This window comes from Carassius auratus, chromosome 48 (assembly GCF_003368295.1).
Source record: "Carassius auratus strain Wakin chromosome 48, ASM336829v1, whole genome shotgun sequence".
In the NCBI taxonomy this organism is placed as follows: domain Eukaryota; kingdom Metazoa; phylum Chordata; class Actinopteri; order Cypriniformes; family Cyprinidae; genus Carassius; species Carassius auratus.
In genome coordinates this window covers 8,400,317-8,416,610 of record NC_039290.1, presented here as the reverse complement: position 1 = coordinate 8,416,610, position 16,294 = coordinate 8,400,317, and the positions used below count along the sequence as shown (strand labels likewise).

The window sequence follows — 16,294 nt, the reverse complement described above, 5'->3', positions numbered from 1 at the left end:
CGTAACTACTTGTATAATGTGTAGTGTTTTTAAATGCTATTAAAATTTTAAAAGTCATGTAGTGTATCCCAATTTTTTGTCTCAGTTTATAAATAATCACAGTAAAAAAATAAAAATAGACACTTAACCCATTGCATTAGGGGCCGTTCACGTATCGCGTCTTTTGCGTGCGCAAGTTTGTTATTTCCAATGTAGGGTATGCACGCTCATAATGGTAGAGACGCTCGTTTTTTCCAGGTGTGTCCGCACCGCATCGAGTTATAAACATCTCAACTTTTCAGAGAGCCGCAAGCGCCCCGCGGGTCATGTGACAAGAACCAACCAATCAGCCTCATCCTTTCCCATAACAACGTTGAAAGCTCAGCCAAGATGAAGGAACAGCTGACCATAGCTATATATGGATTGCCATTTTGAAATAAATTTATAAGCAGAGCTACTGTAAGCGATTTTTAGTGCTGCAAGTCCATTTATCCTTTGCTGACATTTCCGCGTCTTCATGGAGAGAGCAGGTCAAGGTTGCTTAGCAACAGCAGATGCTTCAGGAGTGCAAGTGGCCGAGCTCTTTGGAAAGAAGGAGAAAGTGACGCGCCTATGAGTTTTCCACGCGTTTTTAGGCGCGACATGTGAACAGCCCCTTACTGTGGGATCACACCGCCGGCGTCGAGAGCGTAAAAAATCACTCTTGCCGCTCTGCTCACGACGCTGCAGAAAGATTTGTGAGCGCTCAGACGCTCTGAGGTAAATCGAGCGGCCGCAAAGCAAAAAAGCTTGTTGATCTTGTGCAAACTAACCACAAGGAGGGTAACATTATAAGTTAACCTCGTTAAATATTGTTGTGGACGAAGTATTAAGATCCTTTACCTAAAAATGTATAAAGCAATGTAAAAATACTCTGATGCAAGTAAAAGTCTTGCATTGAAAATGCTAATTGAAGGGAAGGTGTGCTGATTCTTAGGTATGATTCCTCGCCACAAGAACCTTAGGTGGGGTCTGTCTCTGGGGAGCAGGCAGACCTGATGGAACATTCACTTTATGTCTCCACTGATGGCTACTCGATGTTCTTTGAAGCGGATCAACACTCCAAGGAGAGAGGGGCCTAGAGTAGGTCCAGGTAACAGCTGCTTGTTTAGATTTTGACCATTGTAGGTGTACGAGCAGTTAAAAACCACTCTATGTTTGCGATTGTGGGTGACAATATGGTGGGGTAGATACCATGATTCTGTAGATTGGGCTGCTTCTTCAGGTGACATCTTAGTGGCGTAACCATCTCTCTCCAATTTCTGGATCTCGTCTTTGTACTTGTTAGCTAATGTTAGGTCCTTTGCCAACCGATGTTCAGTGTTCGGAGATGGCACATAACTGCATCCTTTGGAGCATGTAACAGGCATAGTTTTAACTCTCAAAAGTGGAGTGGCGTATCATTCAACTCAATCTACTTTAACTTGGACAGTCTGTGTCTCCAGCATGTTCAGTGCTTCTCTGTCCTGTTGTGACCTTATTACCATCTTTTCACAGCGATAAAGCAGGATGTCCATCTGCCATAACCGTTCAATGTGATGATACAGTTCTACAGATGGGGAGCAGTTGGATGTGAAGAGACAATGGGATGCTGAGAGTTGAACCTGCAGATGTTTGGAAGGGCCTTGCAGGATCCAGCCAAGGCGAGTTCTGACTGCAGCTGGACCCCCAGGTGGACCCAGTCGCACTGGTTTTCCCTCTCAGGTTTCTAAACCTTTCCTGCAGGGTACTCACAGGGTAGGTGTATTCTGCTAAACAAAACTGATCAGCTGTGAAGGCCCCCTGAATGCTGAACCTTTTCTTGGGGTCAATTGGAGTGGATAAGCTGAAGTTTACGGAAGTGCCATGCAATGTCCTGATGTCTTAGTGTACTGTCCGTAAATTCAGTTGCTCAGGTTTGCCTTTTAATCCTAGATGCTGTGCAGCTGTGTCAAGCAGAATGGTGCGCTCTGAACCGTCATCAAGTACAGCAAATGTGTCCAAAGCTTTCTGTTGATGATGTATGGTAACCTTTACAACTTTCAGGAACACCTTCCCACCACAACGAGGTTGGTCTAAGTAAAGAGTCTCTGTGGTGAAGTTGTACAGACTATTGTTCTTACTGGTAACCTCACCTTTCCTTTGGTTGATGTTGTGGAGTATGGAGAGGCTTTGGGCTTGGTAGGTAATTTGGGATGAACTGCTTTGGATTCAGGTAATGGTTCTGTGGCCTGTCTTTGTTCTACACCATGCAGTATGGTCGTTTGTTTGATTTGTCCCCGAATCACTGCCCTTTGATCTCGTTTCATGGTTCTTGTCTCATCAGTTGGGTAAAATTCCATACAGTTGGCTTCTAGCTGTAGCCAATCTGCAAACTCAAGGAGGGAGAACTTGGTCTTATCTGGGATTCTTTTGAGGTGATGCCTCCTAAATTGGGTTTGTTGTGAATGAGGAAGACGGTTCAGAAGGTGTTTCACATTTGATCCACTGTGCAGTTCTTCAATCCCCTCCTTCTTCAAGGCTTTGAGCATATTGACTATGGTTTGGACTCTAAGGGAAAAGCTGTCAAATGCCCGCTCATCACCAGCACAAATAGGTGGCAGATTCTCGCAAGTCTCTATTTTCATTAGCACAAACTGGTAGGGCCGGCCATACCTTCTGTCAAGGGCTTGTAGAGCATTATTGGGCTCTGCACTGGCATGCACATGTGTTCTAATTGGATCTGCTGAGGGGCTGCAGCATGGTGAGGCATAATGGTGTGTCGACAGACTGGTCTCTCTGCTCGTTGGGAGTGGTGACTGGAAATTAGTGTCTCTGACTTGGGTTCTCCTCAGCATTTGAGACAGCTCCTCAACGAAAGAGGGTTGGGTGGTTTGGGTTTTCCCAGGCTGTGGCCAAGGATGACGATCTGGGGTACAACATCAAGACTGGCATCAGATTTTGGCCTTCCCTTTTCCACTGATTTCATGATCTGGGTTCTAGGTGTCTGATGCTGAGATGATGCTTGTGAGGAGTGAGCAGATGTTTGAGGAGTACTGTGTAGCAGGACTTTTTCCAAGAGTTCTGTTTGGCGTCAAGCAGTCTCGCTCTGTTGCCTTGTAATTTCCATTATCTGCAGCATGAAATCTTCTGATGCCCCAGCTGTTCCAAATAGGTGGTGAGAGGAGATGGGGGTCGAAGTCACCATTACCTTCTGTTTAGGTTTAACAGTCTGTCCTGATGGGTTCCCAGTATAGTTGACCACACAGTCGTCTAGGAAGGCAGGCCTCTGGATTGCTCTGCGTGGGCGCTGGGATGAGGCAGGAGCAGATTTAGATATTTCAGACTCTGGAGTTGCCATGGTAACGACCCGGATCTGGCTCGAAGGACCAAATTTGAAGGGAAGGTGTGCTGATTCTTAGGTATGATTCTTGGTCATTGCCATGGAGTGTCGGTAAGGACACGTAGACCGGAATTCCAGTTTGGTTACTTTAATATCCATCAAGTTTGCTGGTTATATTGGTACATTGGCATTGGTCTATACAACTTGTGCATGGTCATATGGATATAGGCATGAGTGTGTTTGTGATTTTTGGTCATTGACGCACACGACTTTGACAGGAATCAGGAGAAAACAACACGAACCATCTCTTTCTGACCATGCAAAACAAAGCTTAAAGGTTATATTTTAACAGTAATCCGACAACACAGTGATTTGATTGGCTGTCCTGCCGCGTGATCAGTGTATGATAACTACGGTGGCCTGGATGCTTGTTGACCTGGATGCCCAAGAATGTCCAGCAGATGGTACAGTTGACTTTCCTTTTATACACTACTTAAGTTCAGAAATGATTATAGATCTACATTATGATATGAATAAAACATGAAGGATCTTTGTTGATGACTTGCATCAGTTTTATCTAAATTATTATTTAGTGTTTATGAACCTTCAGTCTAGTTAACATTATTTTTAGAGAACAGAGAGCATTAGAAGGCTTTACAATGAATGTTCTCTCTTATACTTTGGTTTGAGCTCAATCTGAGTGAATCTGTGCTCTTGAGTGAACTGACGACAGTCCATCGATGCCAGAAGCTTCTGAGAGACAGAGACGCTAGAAACAAACTTCTCCATCTGTTTAACCGTCACAAGCTTCTACACATCACTGACAGACAGAACAAGAGTATAACCTTACAGGAAGATTTTCACTCTAAATACAGTTAATCACATCTAATATAATACAGTTAACAAATCTAAGGAGCATTAACATGTCTTACCTGCGATTAAAATGCTCCTAAACACAGTCTTACCCATTCATGTTCTTTCTGATGCTCTGCATTCCCATTTTGGGCACAATAACCAGAGAAAAGGTCTCTGGTGGAGTGTTTAATAGTAAACTCCACTCACTCTCTTGTGGTTTGAGGTCGACAGGAATCCGTTCCTTCTTCACAATGTAGTGTCAATGGACTGTCACACACGCTCTCCTGAGCGTCAGTGTAACAGAGTAAAGCGAGGCTGAGCTCTGAGTCCTGTGTGTCTCTGGATTCTGAAGGTGATGATACACGGGGGGGACGTTATTGATAAAAGTTTTTTCAGCATTTTCACATAGAGAATAGGTAACAAAATTATATCTGAGCGCTTTAGATCGGTTGTGGGCCCTGTGTCTCACCTGGTTGCCTGTTGATGGTAAAATTGCTCAAAGAGTTGCCCCGTGTATCATCAGCCTTAAAAAGTTTCATGGGCGGAGCTACCGTATGACATCACTGCAAGTGAATTAAAGACTGCAGTGAAAGTGAAAAGAAACAGATGAACAGGAAGCTTCATCAAGCAACAACTGAAACTAACTATCAGACCTGATATTTACTCAAAGGTAAGTGATGGAAATGAAAGAACTAGTTTAGTAGTTTAATAGCATGAAGCAATATCAAAAAGTACTTTAAAAATATGTCCTTTATTTGTCTGTAAACCAAAGTTTGATGTGTGCTGTTAAAGGCTTCAAAAACAAGAAACAGTAAAACAGGTGCTTGAACTGCAGACAGAATTAACACAGTACAGTGAAATATCATAAATTCATTAAACAAAAATAACACCTGATGTTTACAGATATTTAGTGGTTTATTTGTTTGAAATATTGCACACACACTTTTTCTGTGTTGTTGTTCATAAATAAAATAATACATTTTCATGATAGTATTAAAATATTAATGTGAAAACTTCTTTCTTGTAAAAACTATCCACTGCAGTGCCACAGAGCCATCTGAAGCAACAAACCAGCAGTCTTACAGGAAGTAAGGGGCGGAGCTTATAGCCGAGTGAAGATTTTGTGGTGGAGGCAGGTTAGCTCTAATTTCCTGTCAGAAACTGCTTTGACATATTGTTCTATGTCTACAGTGGTTAAACTTTTTAGTTAGAATCATTTTTAACGTGCAACATCATTTTCTTTGCACACAAACTTAATTACTCAGTGCACATTAGTTTTATCAAATCTGCTATATTCAGCTATGCACATGAAATATTGTTATTACTTATCTTTTCAGCATGGCATACTCCAGTGGTCCACTAAATGAGGAGCTCCAGTGCTCCATCTGTCTGGATGTGTTCACTGATCCAGTCACCACTCCATGTGGACACAACTTCTGCAGAAGCTGCCTGAACAAGTGCTGGACAAACACAGAGACTTGCTTCTGTTCTGTCTGTGAAGAACAATTCAGCAGAAGACCTGATCTTGAGATTAATACAACACTCAGAGAGGTTGTGCAACAATTTCAGGATAAGCTCAAACTAGAAAAATCTGAAGTGTTCTGTGACTTCTGTGATGAAAGAGAGCATAAAGCTGTGAAGTCCTGTCTGACATGTCAAAGCTCTTACTGTGAGAGTCACCTGGAGCCTCATCTCAGAGTCCCACGTCTAAAGAAACACACACTGATCAACGCTGTGGAAAATCTGGAGGATTATTTATGCCAGAAACATGAGAGACCTCTGGAGCTGTTCTGCAGAGATGATCAGACGTGTGTGTGTTTGTCCTGCACTGAAGGAGACCACAGGAGTCACAACACTGTTCCTATAGAGGAGGAGAGTCAACAGAAGAAGGCAAGAGATACTAACAAAACACTTTAAACTCACCATTAAATGCAGTTTTCTCTGTGTTGAAATTGCAAGACATTTTCAAAGGATTGCCCTTTCATTTCATTCAGTTTGACTGGACAAACACTAATGTAGTGAAAGAGGTGTCATTAATAATTTTGGTTCCCTTTCGAAAGCTTCAGTCGATGGTGCGCTGCTCAGCGCATTGGGAAACGTCTTATTCATGACCAGCTGTGAATAATGTGTGTAACACACCGATAGAATTGACCTGGCGGTAATATATCCTCGGTTGATGACGTCATCGGAGTGCACCCGCAACATGGGGCTATAAATAGATAAGCCACAGGTGCATCAATAGGGCTTTTGTCTTCAGATCATTCTGTGCAAGTGTGCAGGAAATTTATTTCGTTTGGTACAAATTTTTGTTAGGATGAGACAACGAAACGGTAAGTGCTGTGTTCCTCCAGGCTCACTTTCCATGTCTGAACTGGATACACACGATTAAGGTTTTGTTTGTTGGGGAAGAGAATGCGGTTCTGAAAGGCGAGTGCGAGCATGTGAACTGTTCACAGTGAAGAAAATGCTTCGCTCTCGTATGAACTATTTCTAGACCGCACCCACATTATCATCGCGGGGCTCTCGTAGGGATCTGCATGACAAGCGAGTGACGGTCCGACACAATCGCTTGCTGCATCACCTGATCCACGCATCCCTTCTCATGAACTTGAAGCGCGCTCCGGTGCTTCTTCAGTTCATGATGGGGATGATATACCTCTTGGGCTTACCAGGCTGCAGGTCAGACTGGTGCTGCACTGCACACTATGGCAGTGTTACAGGCATACCAGGCTGACCTGTTGAAGGACTTGAGTGTGGGCAGTAGTTAATCTCTGGGGAAGAGCGGTTTACGTCTATCCTCAGGGCCCTCAGGAAATCGGTCTGCCAACCCTGCCGGTCTTCCAGGGTGCAGCGATTTCCGGTGCGAACTTCTCTCAGTTACTGCCCGGAAACGTAGCGGGGCTAAGAGGAAGTGTTCGCTGAGCTTCGTCGAGCCACAGATTTGTCTCCCTGTGCAACCAAGCAAACAGCCCATGCCCTCGGCCATTCTATGTCAGCTTTAGTCAGCACGGAGAGGCATCTGTGGCTTAATTTGACGGGCATTGAAGAGGCATTCGTCAGTTCCTTCCTCAACCCACTCAAGGGGAGGGGCCATCGGCACCGCATTAAACAGTGCCCGTCTCTCCTCAGTGCCCTCAGGAGATCGTTCTGCCAACCCTGCTGGTATTTCACGGCGCAGCGATGTCCGGCGAGCGATTCTCTCAGTTACCGCCCGGAAATGTAGCGAGGCTAAGCAGCTCGTTACCTCTACAGAGGTCTCTAGAGCAGCTAGTACGGTCGTCCCCTGCCGGTCCGCTGCTTCAGGGCACTGAGCTAGTGGCTCTAGGCGCACAAGGGAGCGTTCACCCCTCACAAAACCCCTCCATCCCTGCCACCTCTTGTGCCTCAGGGGGCAGTGGTTTCCAGCAAAATATTAGGTGTTTCCTGCCATCATTCAGGACACGGAACATCTAACATCCCCTCAAAAGGAAGTGTTAAAATTGGTTCCACTCTCAGAGAGTCTGACAGCGTGGAAACTTCTGCCAGGCATTTCTGTGTGGGTATTAAGCACAGTACAGATAGGGTACAGGATCCAATTTATTCGTCGTCCTCTACGTTTCAAAGGCGTGGTCTCTACTTCCGCGAAACCAGACCTGATGCACACACTGTCATAAGAGATACAAACTCTTCTGAGCTAAGAGGCCATAGAACATTTTCCTCTTCCAAAGAGTGAGTCGGGCTGTTACAGCACAACACTGTAAATTCCTGAGGTTCGCTTTTGGGGGCGAAGCGTACCAATTTCAGGTTCTTCCATTTGGCCTAGCCTTATCACCCCGCACATACACAAAATGCATGGATGCAGCGCTGGCTCCATTATGACTCCAGAGCATTTGCATTTTGAATTACATCAACGACTGGTTAATACTAGCACAATCGCAAGAGATGGCGCTAGAAAACAGAGACATCGTGTAAGCTCATCTAGTTTCTCTAGGGTTGAGACTCAACACCAAGAAAAGTGTTCTTTATCCGTCCCAGAGAACAACTTATGTTGGGACCGTTTGGGATTTGATCACAATGCGGGCACAACTGTCTCCCGTTTGAATCAAGAACATTCGGCAGACCATGAGCGAGGTCAGGCTAGGCCAAGATCGCACTGTTCATAAGTACCGAATGATGTTAGGTTTCATGGCTTCAGCATCTAAGGTGATTCCTCTGGGGCTGTTGCACATGAGACCATTTTATTTGTGGCTAAAAGCCAGAGGATTTCATCCAAGAGCCAATCCTCAAAAGCAAATAAAAATGATGCGCTGCGGGCTTCGTACACTATCTCTGTGGCTCAGACCCCGGTTCCATGCCTTGGATCCCACTCTAAGGGCACTGTGTCGTCATAGACTGCTAACGACGGATGCCTCCCTGATGGGCTGGGGAGCGGTCTTTTGCTCTGTCTATCTCACCATCATGCTTAGACTTTGCCCCAGGGATGGTGAAAGTAAGTTTGCATCTTCTTCCTGATTACCTGCCTATGGTTCTGTTTTCAGCTATACCGTTCACAACACTGGAGCAGGAGAAACCTTATAGACTGTGTCCAGTCCGTGCTCTTCAGACTTATGTCCACCACACTAGCCAGTGGCATAAGTCGGAGCAACTGTTTGTCTGTTATGGTGGTAGTAACAGAGGAGCAGCTGCCACCAGGCAGACCATGTCTCATTGGGTCAGGGATGCTATTGCTTTGGCTTATGAGGCTTCGCCTATAGGTCTTAGAGCTCACTCCACAAGGGGGGTTGCCTCATCTAGTGCTTTAGCAAAGGGTGCCCCCTTAAAACAGGTTTGTGATGCGGTTTGTTGGTCCACTCCACACACATTCATAAGATTTTATAGTTTTTTAGATGTTCATGCTACTCTGGGCTCTCATGTCCTTGAGTCAACATCACAAGCTAATATCTGAGGCCTTCTTGTGGGTTGGTAGCACACCTGCACAACTTTAGGGGTCCAGACATTTTTGAGCACGGCGGCGTGGGTATTCTCGTTCCCAATGCACTGAGCAGCGAGCATTGACTGAAGCTTTCAAAAGGGAACATTACCAGGTACTTAACTGTAACCTTGTTCCCTGAGAAAGTGGAACGAGATGCTGCGCTGCATTGCCATGTTGATGTCCCAGGACTCCTCTTCAGACAAAATGTCCTGTTGATGCACCTGTGGCATATCTTTTTATAGCCCCGTGTTGCGGGCGCGCTCTGATGACGTCATCAACTGAGGCTATATTACCGCCAGGTCAATTCTATCGCTGTGTTACACACATTATTCACAGCTGGTCATGAATTAGACGTTTCCCAATGTGCTGAGCAGCACAGCATCTCGTTCCTCTTTCTCAGGGAACAAGGTTACAGTTAAGGAACCGTGAACATTTCCTTTAATCCTTATTCAAAGACAGACTTTGATGGAAGCTCTTTCTTTTTCTCTGTCCGTAGATTCAGCTGTTTCAGACACAGACAGACATGCAGCAGATGATCCAGAAGAGAATGAAGAAGATTCAAGAGATCCAGCACTCAGTAGAGCTGAGAAAGGTATGTGGGGAAAGTATTCCAGTTAATAATGGTATGCCTCATAACATTTCAGTCTCTGCAATAAATGTGCTCAAATAAATTGATTTAAAAAAATCTTGTTTCAAGTAACAATGAGGTAAAAAAAAAATATATATATAACATAATAGATTGATTGTCATATAGAATATTTAGTTAATTAATCTCATTGATTAGAGGAACACAGAGGAAGAGAAATCGTCCAGTGTTGATCTTTTCACTGATCTGATCCGCTCCATTGAGAGATGTCAGTCTGAGCTGCTAAAGATGATGGAGGAACAGCAGAAAGCAGCAGAGAAACAGGCTGAAGATCTCATTAAAGAGCTGCAGCAGGAAATCACTGATCTGAAGAAGAGAAACACTGAGCTGGAGCAGATCTCACACACTGATGATCATCTGCAGCTCCTGCAGGTCTGTCAACATCTGTATCAGCACTGAGAATAGAGAATATTATTTATCAAATGCTCTTTTGACAAACCTGATGAGCTGTGGTCTTTAGAAATAGTATGAAAGAGATTGAAAGTCAATCTAATGATTAATGATTAATGAAGTCAAATCAGAAAACAGTTAACTCTGTTAGAAAGCTTATGCCTATTTAAAGTAAAAAAAAAAATGAACATATTTACTAGTCTTCTCTCTCCTGCTTTAGAAGTTATCATCCCTGTGCAGTCATCCACACATCAAGAACTGGACTGAGATCAGGACTGACTCTGATGTGAATGTGCTTCCTATCAAAAGAGCTTTGATTCAGCTGGAGAAAACTCTAAATGAAAAACTCTGTCAGTCAGGTATGTTAATATCACAGTAAATAGATTTCTTATGTTAACTTCTATCCAACTTTATATAATTTCATAACCAGTTAAATAAGTATTACTTGTGAATACCAAAAAGCAACATGTCATGAACATGATGTAAGTATTAAAGGGCTCATATGATGCGATTTCAAATTTTCAATTCTCTTTGGAGTGTTACAAGCTCTTGGTGCAAAAATAAGATCTGTAGAGTTGCAAAGACTAAAGTTTCAAATACAAAGAGATATTCTTTATAAAAGTTGAGACTTGTCTACACCCTCCTGAAATGAAATGCAGCGTACCTTTTATTCTCATTGTAGTTTTGTAATAGACGCCGAAATGTCGTATAGCTGTGTGTGTTTCACTGTGAAAGCGAAACTACTTTGTTTGGCCTTCCGAAAGAGGATGATTTCTGATAAGACATGCCTGGAGCTGATTCGTGCTGGTCACTGAGGAAATACATTGTTTTGCACTGTAGATCACAGAATGGGATTTCACCGTGGACGAAGCAGCGTCCAGCTCCAGGGTCGTCAAATGTGGTTGCAAAAGCACAAGGTACACTCCTTTGTAAAATCCGCCTCTGCTCACTCCAGCTGGCCGTGATTCACTCTAGGCCTCTGGCCTTCGCTCACTCAAGGCTGCGGTGTGTGAGGCTGTTTCGTTGATAAAGTGGATCTACTCTGTTTTTGCCTTTCATAAGAAGACACGACTAAAATCATGGTTACAGGTGCTTTATTTTCAGTAATTCAACTCAAATTGTGAAAGCCTTTGGTTATTTTAATTGTAATGATTTTGGCTCACATTTAACAAAACCCATCAATTCACTATCTCAACAAATTAGAATACTTAATAAAACCAATTAAAAAACACATTTAGTGAGATGTTGGTGACCAGTCAAGCAAACCAACACCATGGTCATTTAACCAACTTTTGGTGCTTTTGGCAGTGTGGGTAGGTGGCAAATTCTGCTGGAAAATTAAATCATCATCTTCAAAAAGCTGGTCAGCAGAAGCATGAAGTGCTCCAAAATTTCTTGTTAAACGGGTTGCAGTGACTTTGGTTTTCAAAAAACACAATGGACCAACACCAGCAGATGACATTGCACCCCAAATCATAACAGACTGTGGAAACTTAACACTGGACTTCAAGCAACTTGGGCTATGAGCTTTTACACCCTTCCTCCAGACTCTAGGACCTTGGTTTCCAAATGAAATACAAAACTTGCTCTCATCTGAAAAAAGGGCTTTGGACAACTGGACAACAGTCCATTTCTTCTTCTCCTTAGCCCAGGTAAGACCTCTGACGTTGTCTGCTGTTCAGGAGTGGCTTAATAAGAGGAATACGACAACTGTAGCCAAATTCCTTGACACGCCTGTGTGTGGTGGCTCTTGATGCCTTGACCCCAGCCTCAGTGCATTCCCTGTGAAGTTCTCTAAAATTCTTGAATCCAGTTTGCTTGACAATTCTCATAAGACTGCAGTTCTTTCGCTTGGTTTTGTATTTTTTCTTTGACACTTTTTCGTTCCACTCAGCTTTCTGTTAACATGCTTGGATACAGCACTCTGTGACCAGCCAGCTTACTGGCAATTTATTTATGTGAATTACACTCCTTGTGAAGGGTGTCCATGATTGTCAGAAATCATTTTGAAGACACAGGGAACCTTTGTAGGTTTTTTTAGTTGATTAGCTGATTGGAATGTCATCATATTGTAAATACACAAAATACAGTTATTTTTAGCAGCATCATACTTTTTTAATATATTTACAGTAGGAAATTTACACTGTAACGAGTAGTCTACTGAGACGAGCGTAGATGAACCCAAGTGCAGTTTATTTACAGGTGCAATCCAAAATCCAAACAATAAACAAATACTTGACTTGACTTGACTTGACGAGGAATGAACAGACTTGACTTGAACAGATGGAACTTGAACAGACGGGACAGAAACAGACTCGACGTGGTATGAACAGACTAGACTCACCAACAGCAGGTTACAACATTAATGAAAACAATAACATGACCTTACAGAAACTTAATTTTTGATTAGTAATATGCATTGCTAAGAACTTCATTTGGACAGCTTCTGACACCTTCATTTGGACAGCTTCAATTCTGTTTTTCAAACTGATGGATGATGCTGACAATAGAAATAAACTCTCCGTTAAACTGAAATATTTCTATAAATAATTAATCATCATATTGTCATCTGTGTCCACAGGATTGAAGTGTCTACAGAAGTTCGCAGGTACAGTGTGACTGACACCAATTTCTCCTATACACATTACAATAATACTTGTTTATATCATTATAATCTGTATTATATGAAAATGTTTGTTGTGAAGTTCATTGATAATGTCTATTCTCTCATCTAGTGGATTTGACTCTGGATTCTGATACAGCGAATCCATATCTCATCCTGTCTGGAAATGGAAAACAAGTGAGTGATGGAGATATTAAGCAGGATGTCCCAGAAAACCCAAAGAGATTTGATGATGTTTTGTGTGTTCTGGCAAAAGAGGGATTCAGTTCAGGGAGATTTTACTATGAGGTGCAGGTGAAGGGAAAGAGTGAGTGGAGTTTAGGAGTGGCCAGAGAATCTGTTAACAGGAAGAAGACGATGAAACTGACTCCAGTGAATGGATTCTGGACTGTGATTCTAAGGAATGAGAATCAGTTTAAAGCTTGTGAACGTCCACCTGTCTCTTTCTCTCTGAAAGTGAAACCTGAGAAGGTGGGAGTGTTTGTGGATTATGAGGAGGGTCTGGTCTCTTTTTATGACATGTGCTCCAGATCCCATATCTACTCTTTCACTGGTCAGACCTTTACTGACAAACTCTATCCATATTTTAGCCCATGTGATAATGATGAAGGTAAAAACTCAAACCCACTGATTATCACAACTCATCTCATTAACAGATGAGATGATCAGTAAATTTCCCTTAAATATGGAACATGAAATCTGGAAAGATTAACTATGCACGGCAATTTTTTGCAGACTGGACCATGAAAACCCTGCACTGGATTTTCATTTGGAAGCTCATTTTTATTATTTACTTTTTTAACCTGGTCCCCAGATTAAATTTTTGTGTTTATTTTGAAATCTGTCCTAATATTTCACACAAATCACTGTCTATTGGCATTTTCTTTTTCTCTATAGTTTTATCTCTTTGTTATTAGTGTTATTATTACCTTTAATTATAAGTATGTCTGCACTGTGTAACAGACATGTACTGCAAGCTCCTGACAGAGACAAATTCCTTGGGTGTGTAAACAATAATAACAATAAAACTCTTTCTGATTCTGATTCATAACCTCATACAACCCAAGTTCCAAAAAAGTTGGGACGCTTTGTAAAATGTAAATAAAAACAGAATACAATGATTTGAAAATCTCATGAACCTATATTTTATTTAAAATAGAAAACATATAAATTGTTTAAACTGAGTTAAAATAGTATATTTCCTTAGTTTAAACATTGTGTGTGTCCACATCAACAGATGGACATTTAAATGAGGAGTCCTATAATCAGACATTTGAAAACACGGCGCTCTGCAAAAATGGTGGAGAATGTGTGCAGCTCCTGGAAAAGGCAAAGGCCAACTTCAGAGAAAAGAACTGCAGAATAAAAGCCCTTGAAACTCACCTAGATGAGTCAAGAAACAAGATCAGCTGCATAACACGACAGATGGACTACATCAAAGAAGAGTCAGACAGCTTCAGAGAAGAACTCAGACATGCCTACGAGCTGCGCCCTGAGCCTCCAAGGACACGGCGGGGACCAGTCTCACCCCTGCCAAACAGGCCCAGGTCCCCTGTTCCTGGACTGAAACGGGATCAAAAGGGGAAGGGTGAAGTGCTGAAACACTCATCAACCTCTACAAGTCATTCAAGAACCTCTACAAGCTCGCCAGGAACATTGCCAGATTGGCAGTCATGATATCACAGGATATCTGCAAGATGTCGACTTTCATCTGGAAATGAGACTCAATGTCACCGACAAAGATAGACTTTATTTGATTCGAGGAACATCCAGCTCAGAGGTTCACAGTTTCCTGAACCGACAGCCGGCCCACACAAAGACTGATTACCACCTGCTCAGAGAAGCCCTCATCAAAGAGTTTGCTGACCCTGAGTGGCTGCCCTGGAGATGAAGCAAGGTCATCAGGAATCTTCTCAATTGTTCTACAGCCGACTAAGACAGGCGTACTTCGGGACTCGCAATGAACAGAATATGGAGCAAGATGTACATTTCAAAACTCTCTTGCTGAGGAATCTTCACCATTGTGTAAGCCACCATCTTGGTGTACTTGCATGTCCACGCACAATGAGTGCTTAACAACTGCAAGAATTGGCGCACAAGGCCTACTGCAAACAGAAGATGGCTTCAGAAAAGAGCATCAAAACCACGGCAGTTCTCGCCTTCAACACTCAGAGTCAGGGGCTGGCCTAGAGGCCTAGAGCCATCAAGATCATGCCAAATTAACACCCAAAGAGTGAAATGCATCCTCGTCCAACAGAGAACTGGACTCTCATGCTGGTATATGACCTAAACAAAGGTACAACTGCTGGGATGGACCTCATGGACGACAACGCTCACCTGGACATAAATTTAATTAAATGAAAAATTACATTTATGCATTTAGCAGACGCTTTTATCCAAAGCAACTTACACTGCATTCAGGCTATCAATTTTTACATATCATGTGTTCCCGGGGAATCGAACCCCCAACATTGCGGTTGCTGTCTGTTTGTTTGTTTTTTTAAGTTGTAAAATATAACTTAATTCACACCATATTTCTGATATTATCGATCAATCTTATCAGATTAACTTTGATCGTTCACTCTTCCGTGACTGCAGTACACCTGCAAAGCGTTAGCACTCGTTAGCTTGTCATTAGCGTTTTCTCCTCTCCTCTCCTCTCCTCTCTCTCGCTCCAGTTTTTCACAAGTTCATCAAACAACCGCAGTAAGAATATTTCATCAAGCACGGTGAGTAATGGCTTCGCCTACTATCGTTATTTGCACCTCTTGCCACATGTACAGTTTATCTATCTCTGTCGCTGATGAGGGATTCACATGTGATAAATGCAGGGAAATAATTAGGCTGACAGAGAAGATTTCAGAATTAGAGACACGCATCCAAACTTTAATTGAGGACAGTAAGAATGTTAGGGCTCTAGATACGGCTTTGGATGCGTCTAGCTCAGGGACTTCTGTACATTGTCCGGTTCCAGCAGAGCCCCTGCAGCAGGGCAACTGGGTGACGGTGAGGCAGCGTAGTCGTGGGTCAAAACACCGCTCTTCTGTTCCGATCAAAACATTAAACAGGTTCTCCCCACTCAGTGATGCACCCACTGAGAAACCTGATGAAAGTGCTCTAGTTATTGGTGATTCTATTGTACGGAACGTGAATATAGACACCAGCCACCATAGTCAAATGTTTACCGGGAGCCAGAGCGCATGAAATCTTGGCAAATTTAAAAGTGCTGGCTAATGCTAAACGTAAATACAGTAAGATTGTTATTCATGCCGGCGCTAATGATGTTCGACTTCGCCAGTCGGAGATCACTAAAAATAACTTTAAAGAGGTGTGTGAACTTGCAAGCACGATGTCAGACACTGTAATATGCTCTGGTCCCCTCCCTGCTTACCGTGGTGACGAGATGCATAGCAGATTGTCATCACTCAATGGCTGGATGTCTAAGTGGTGCCCACAGAATAACATAGGTTTCATAGACTATTGGACAAGCTTTTGGGGCAGACCTGACCT

General features: G+C 42.9%; 1 protein-coding gene across 3 annotated transcripts; it reads left to right on the top strand.

Moving 5' to 3' along the window:
* The first annotated feature begins 4,785 nt into the window (after positions 1-4,785).
* LOC113065747 (E3 ubiquitin-protein ligase TRIM39-like) lies at positions 4,786-15,200 on the top strand. Of its 3 annotated transcripts, XM_026237243.1 has the most exons (9): positions 4,786-4,844; positions 5,218-5,310; positions 5,512-6,064; positions 9,622-9,717; positions 9,910-10,143; positions 10,382-10,520; positions 12,743-12,769; positions 12,897-12,961; positions 14,022-15,200. In XM_026237243.1, the coding sequence occupies exons 3-9, from the start codon at positions 5,513-5,515 to the stop codon at positions 14,031-14,033; spliced, it is 1,125 nt and encodes a 374-aa protein (XP_026093028.1). In that variant the 5' UTR covers positions 4,786-4,844; positions 5,218-5,310; position 5,512; the 3' UTR covers positions 14,034-15,200. The 3 variants fall into 3 exon arrangements, with proteins under 3 accessions (XP_026093028.1, XP_026093026.1, XP_026093027.1); XM_026237241.1 differs by lacking the exon at positions 14,022-15,200 and having other exon boundaries at positions 12,897-13,841; XM_026237242.1 differs by lacking the exons at positions 5,218-5,310; positions 14,022-15,200 and having other exon boundaries at positions 4,788-4,844; positions 12,897-13,841.
* The last annotated feature ends 1,094 nt before the right edge of the window (positions 15,201-16,294 follow it).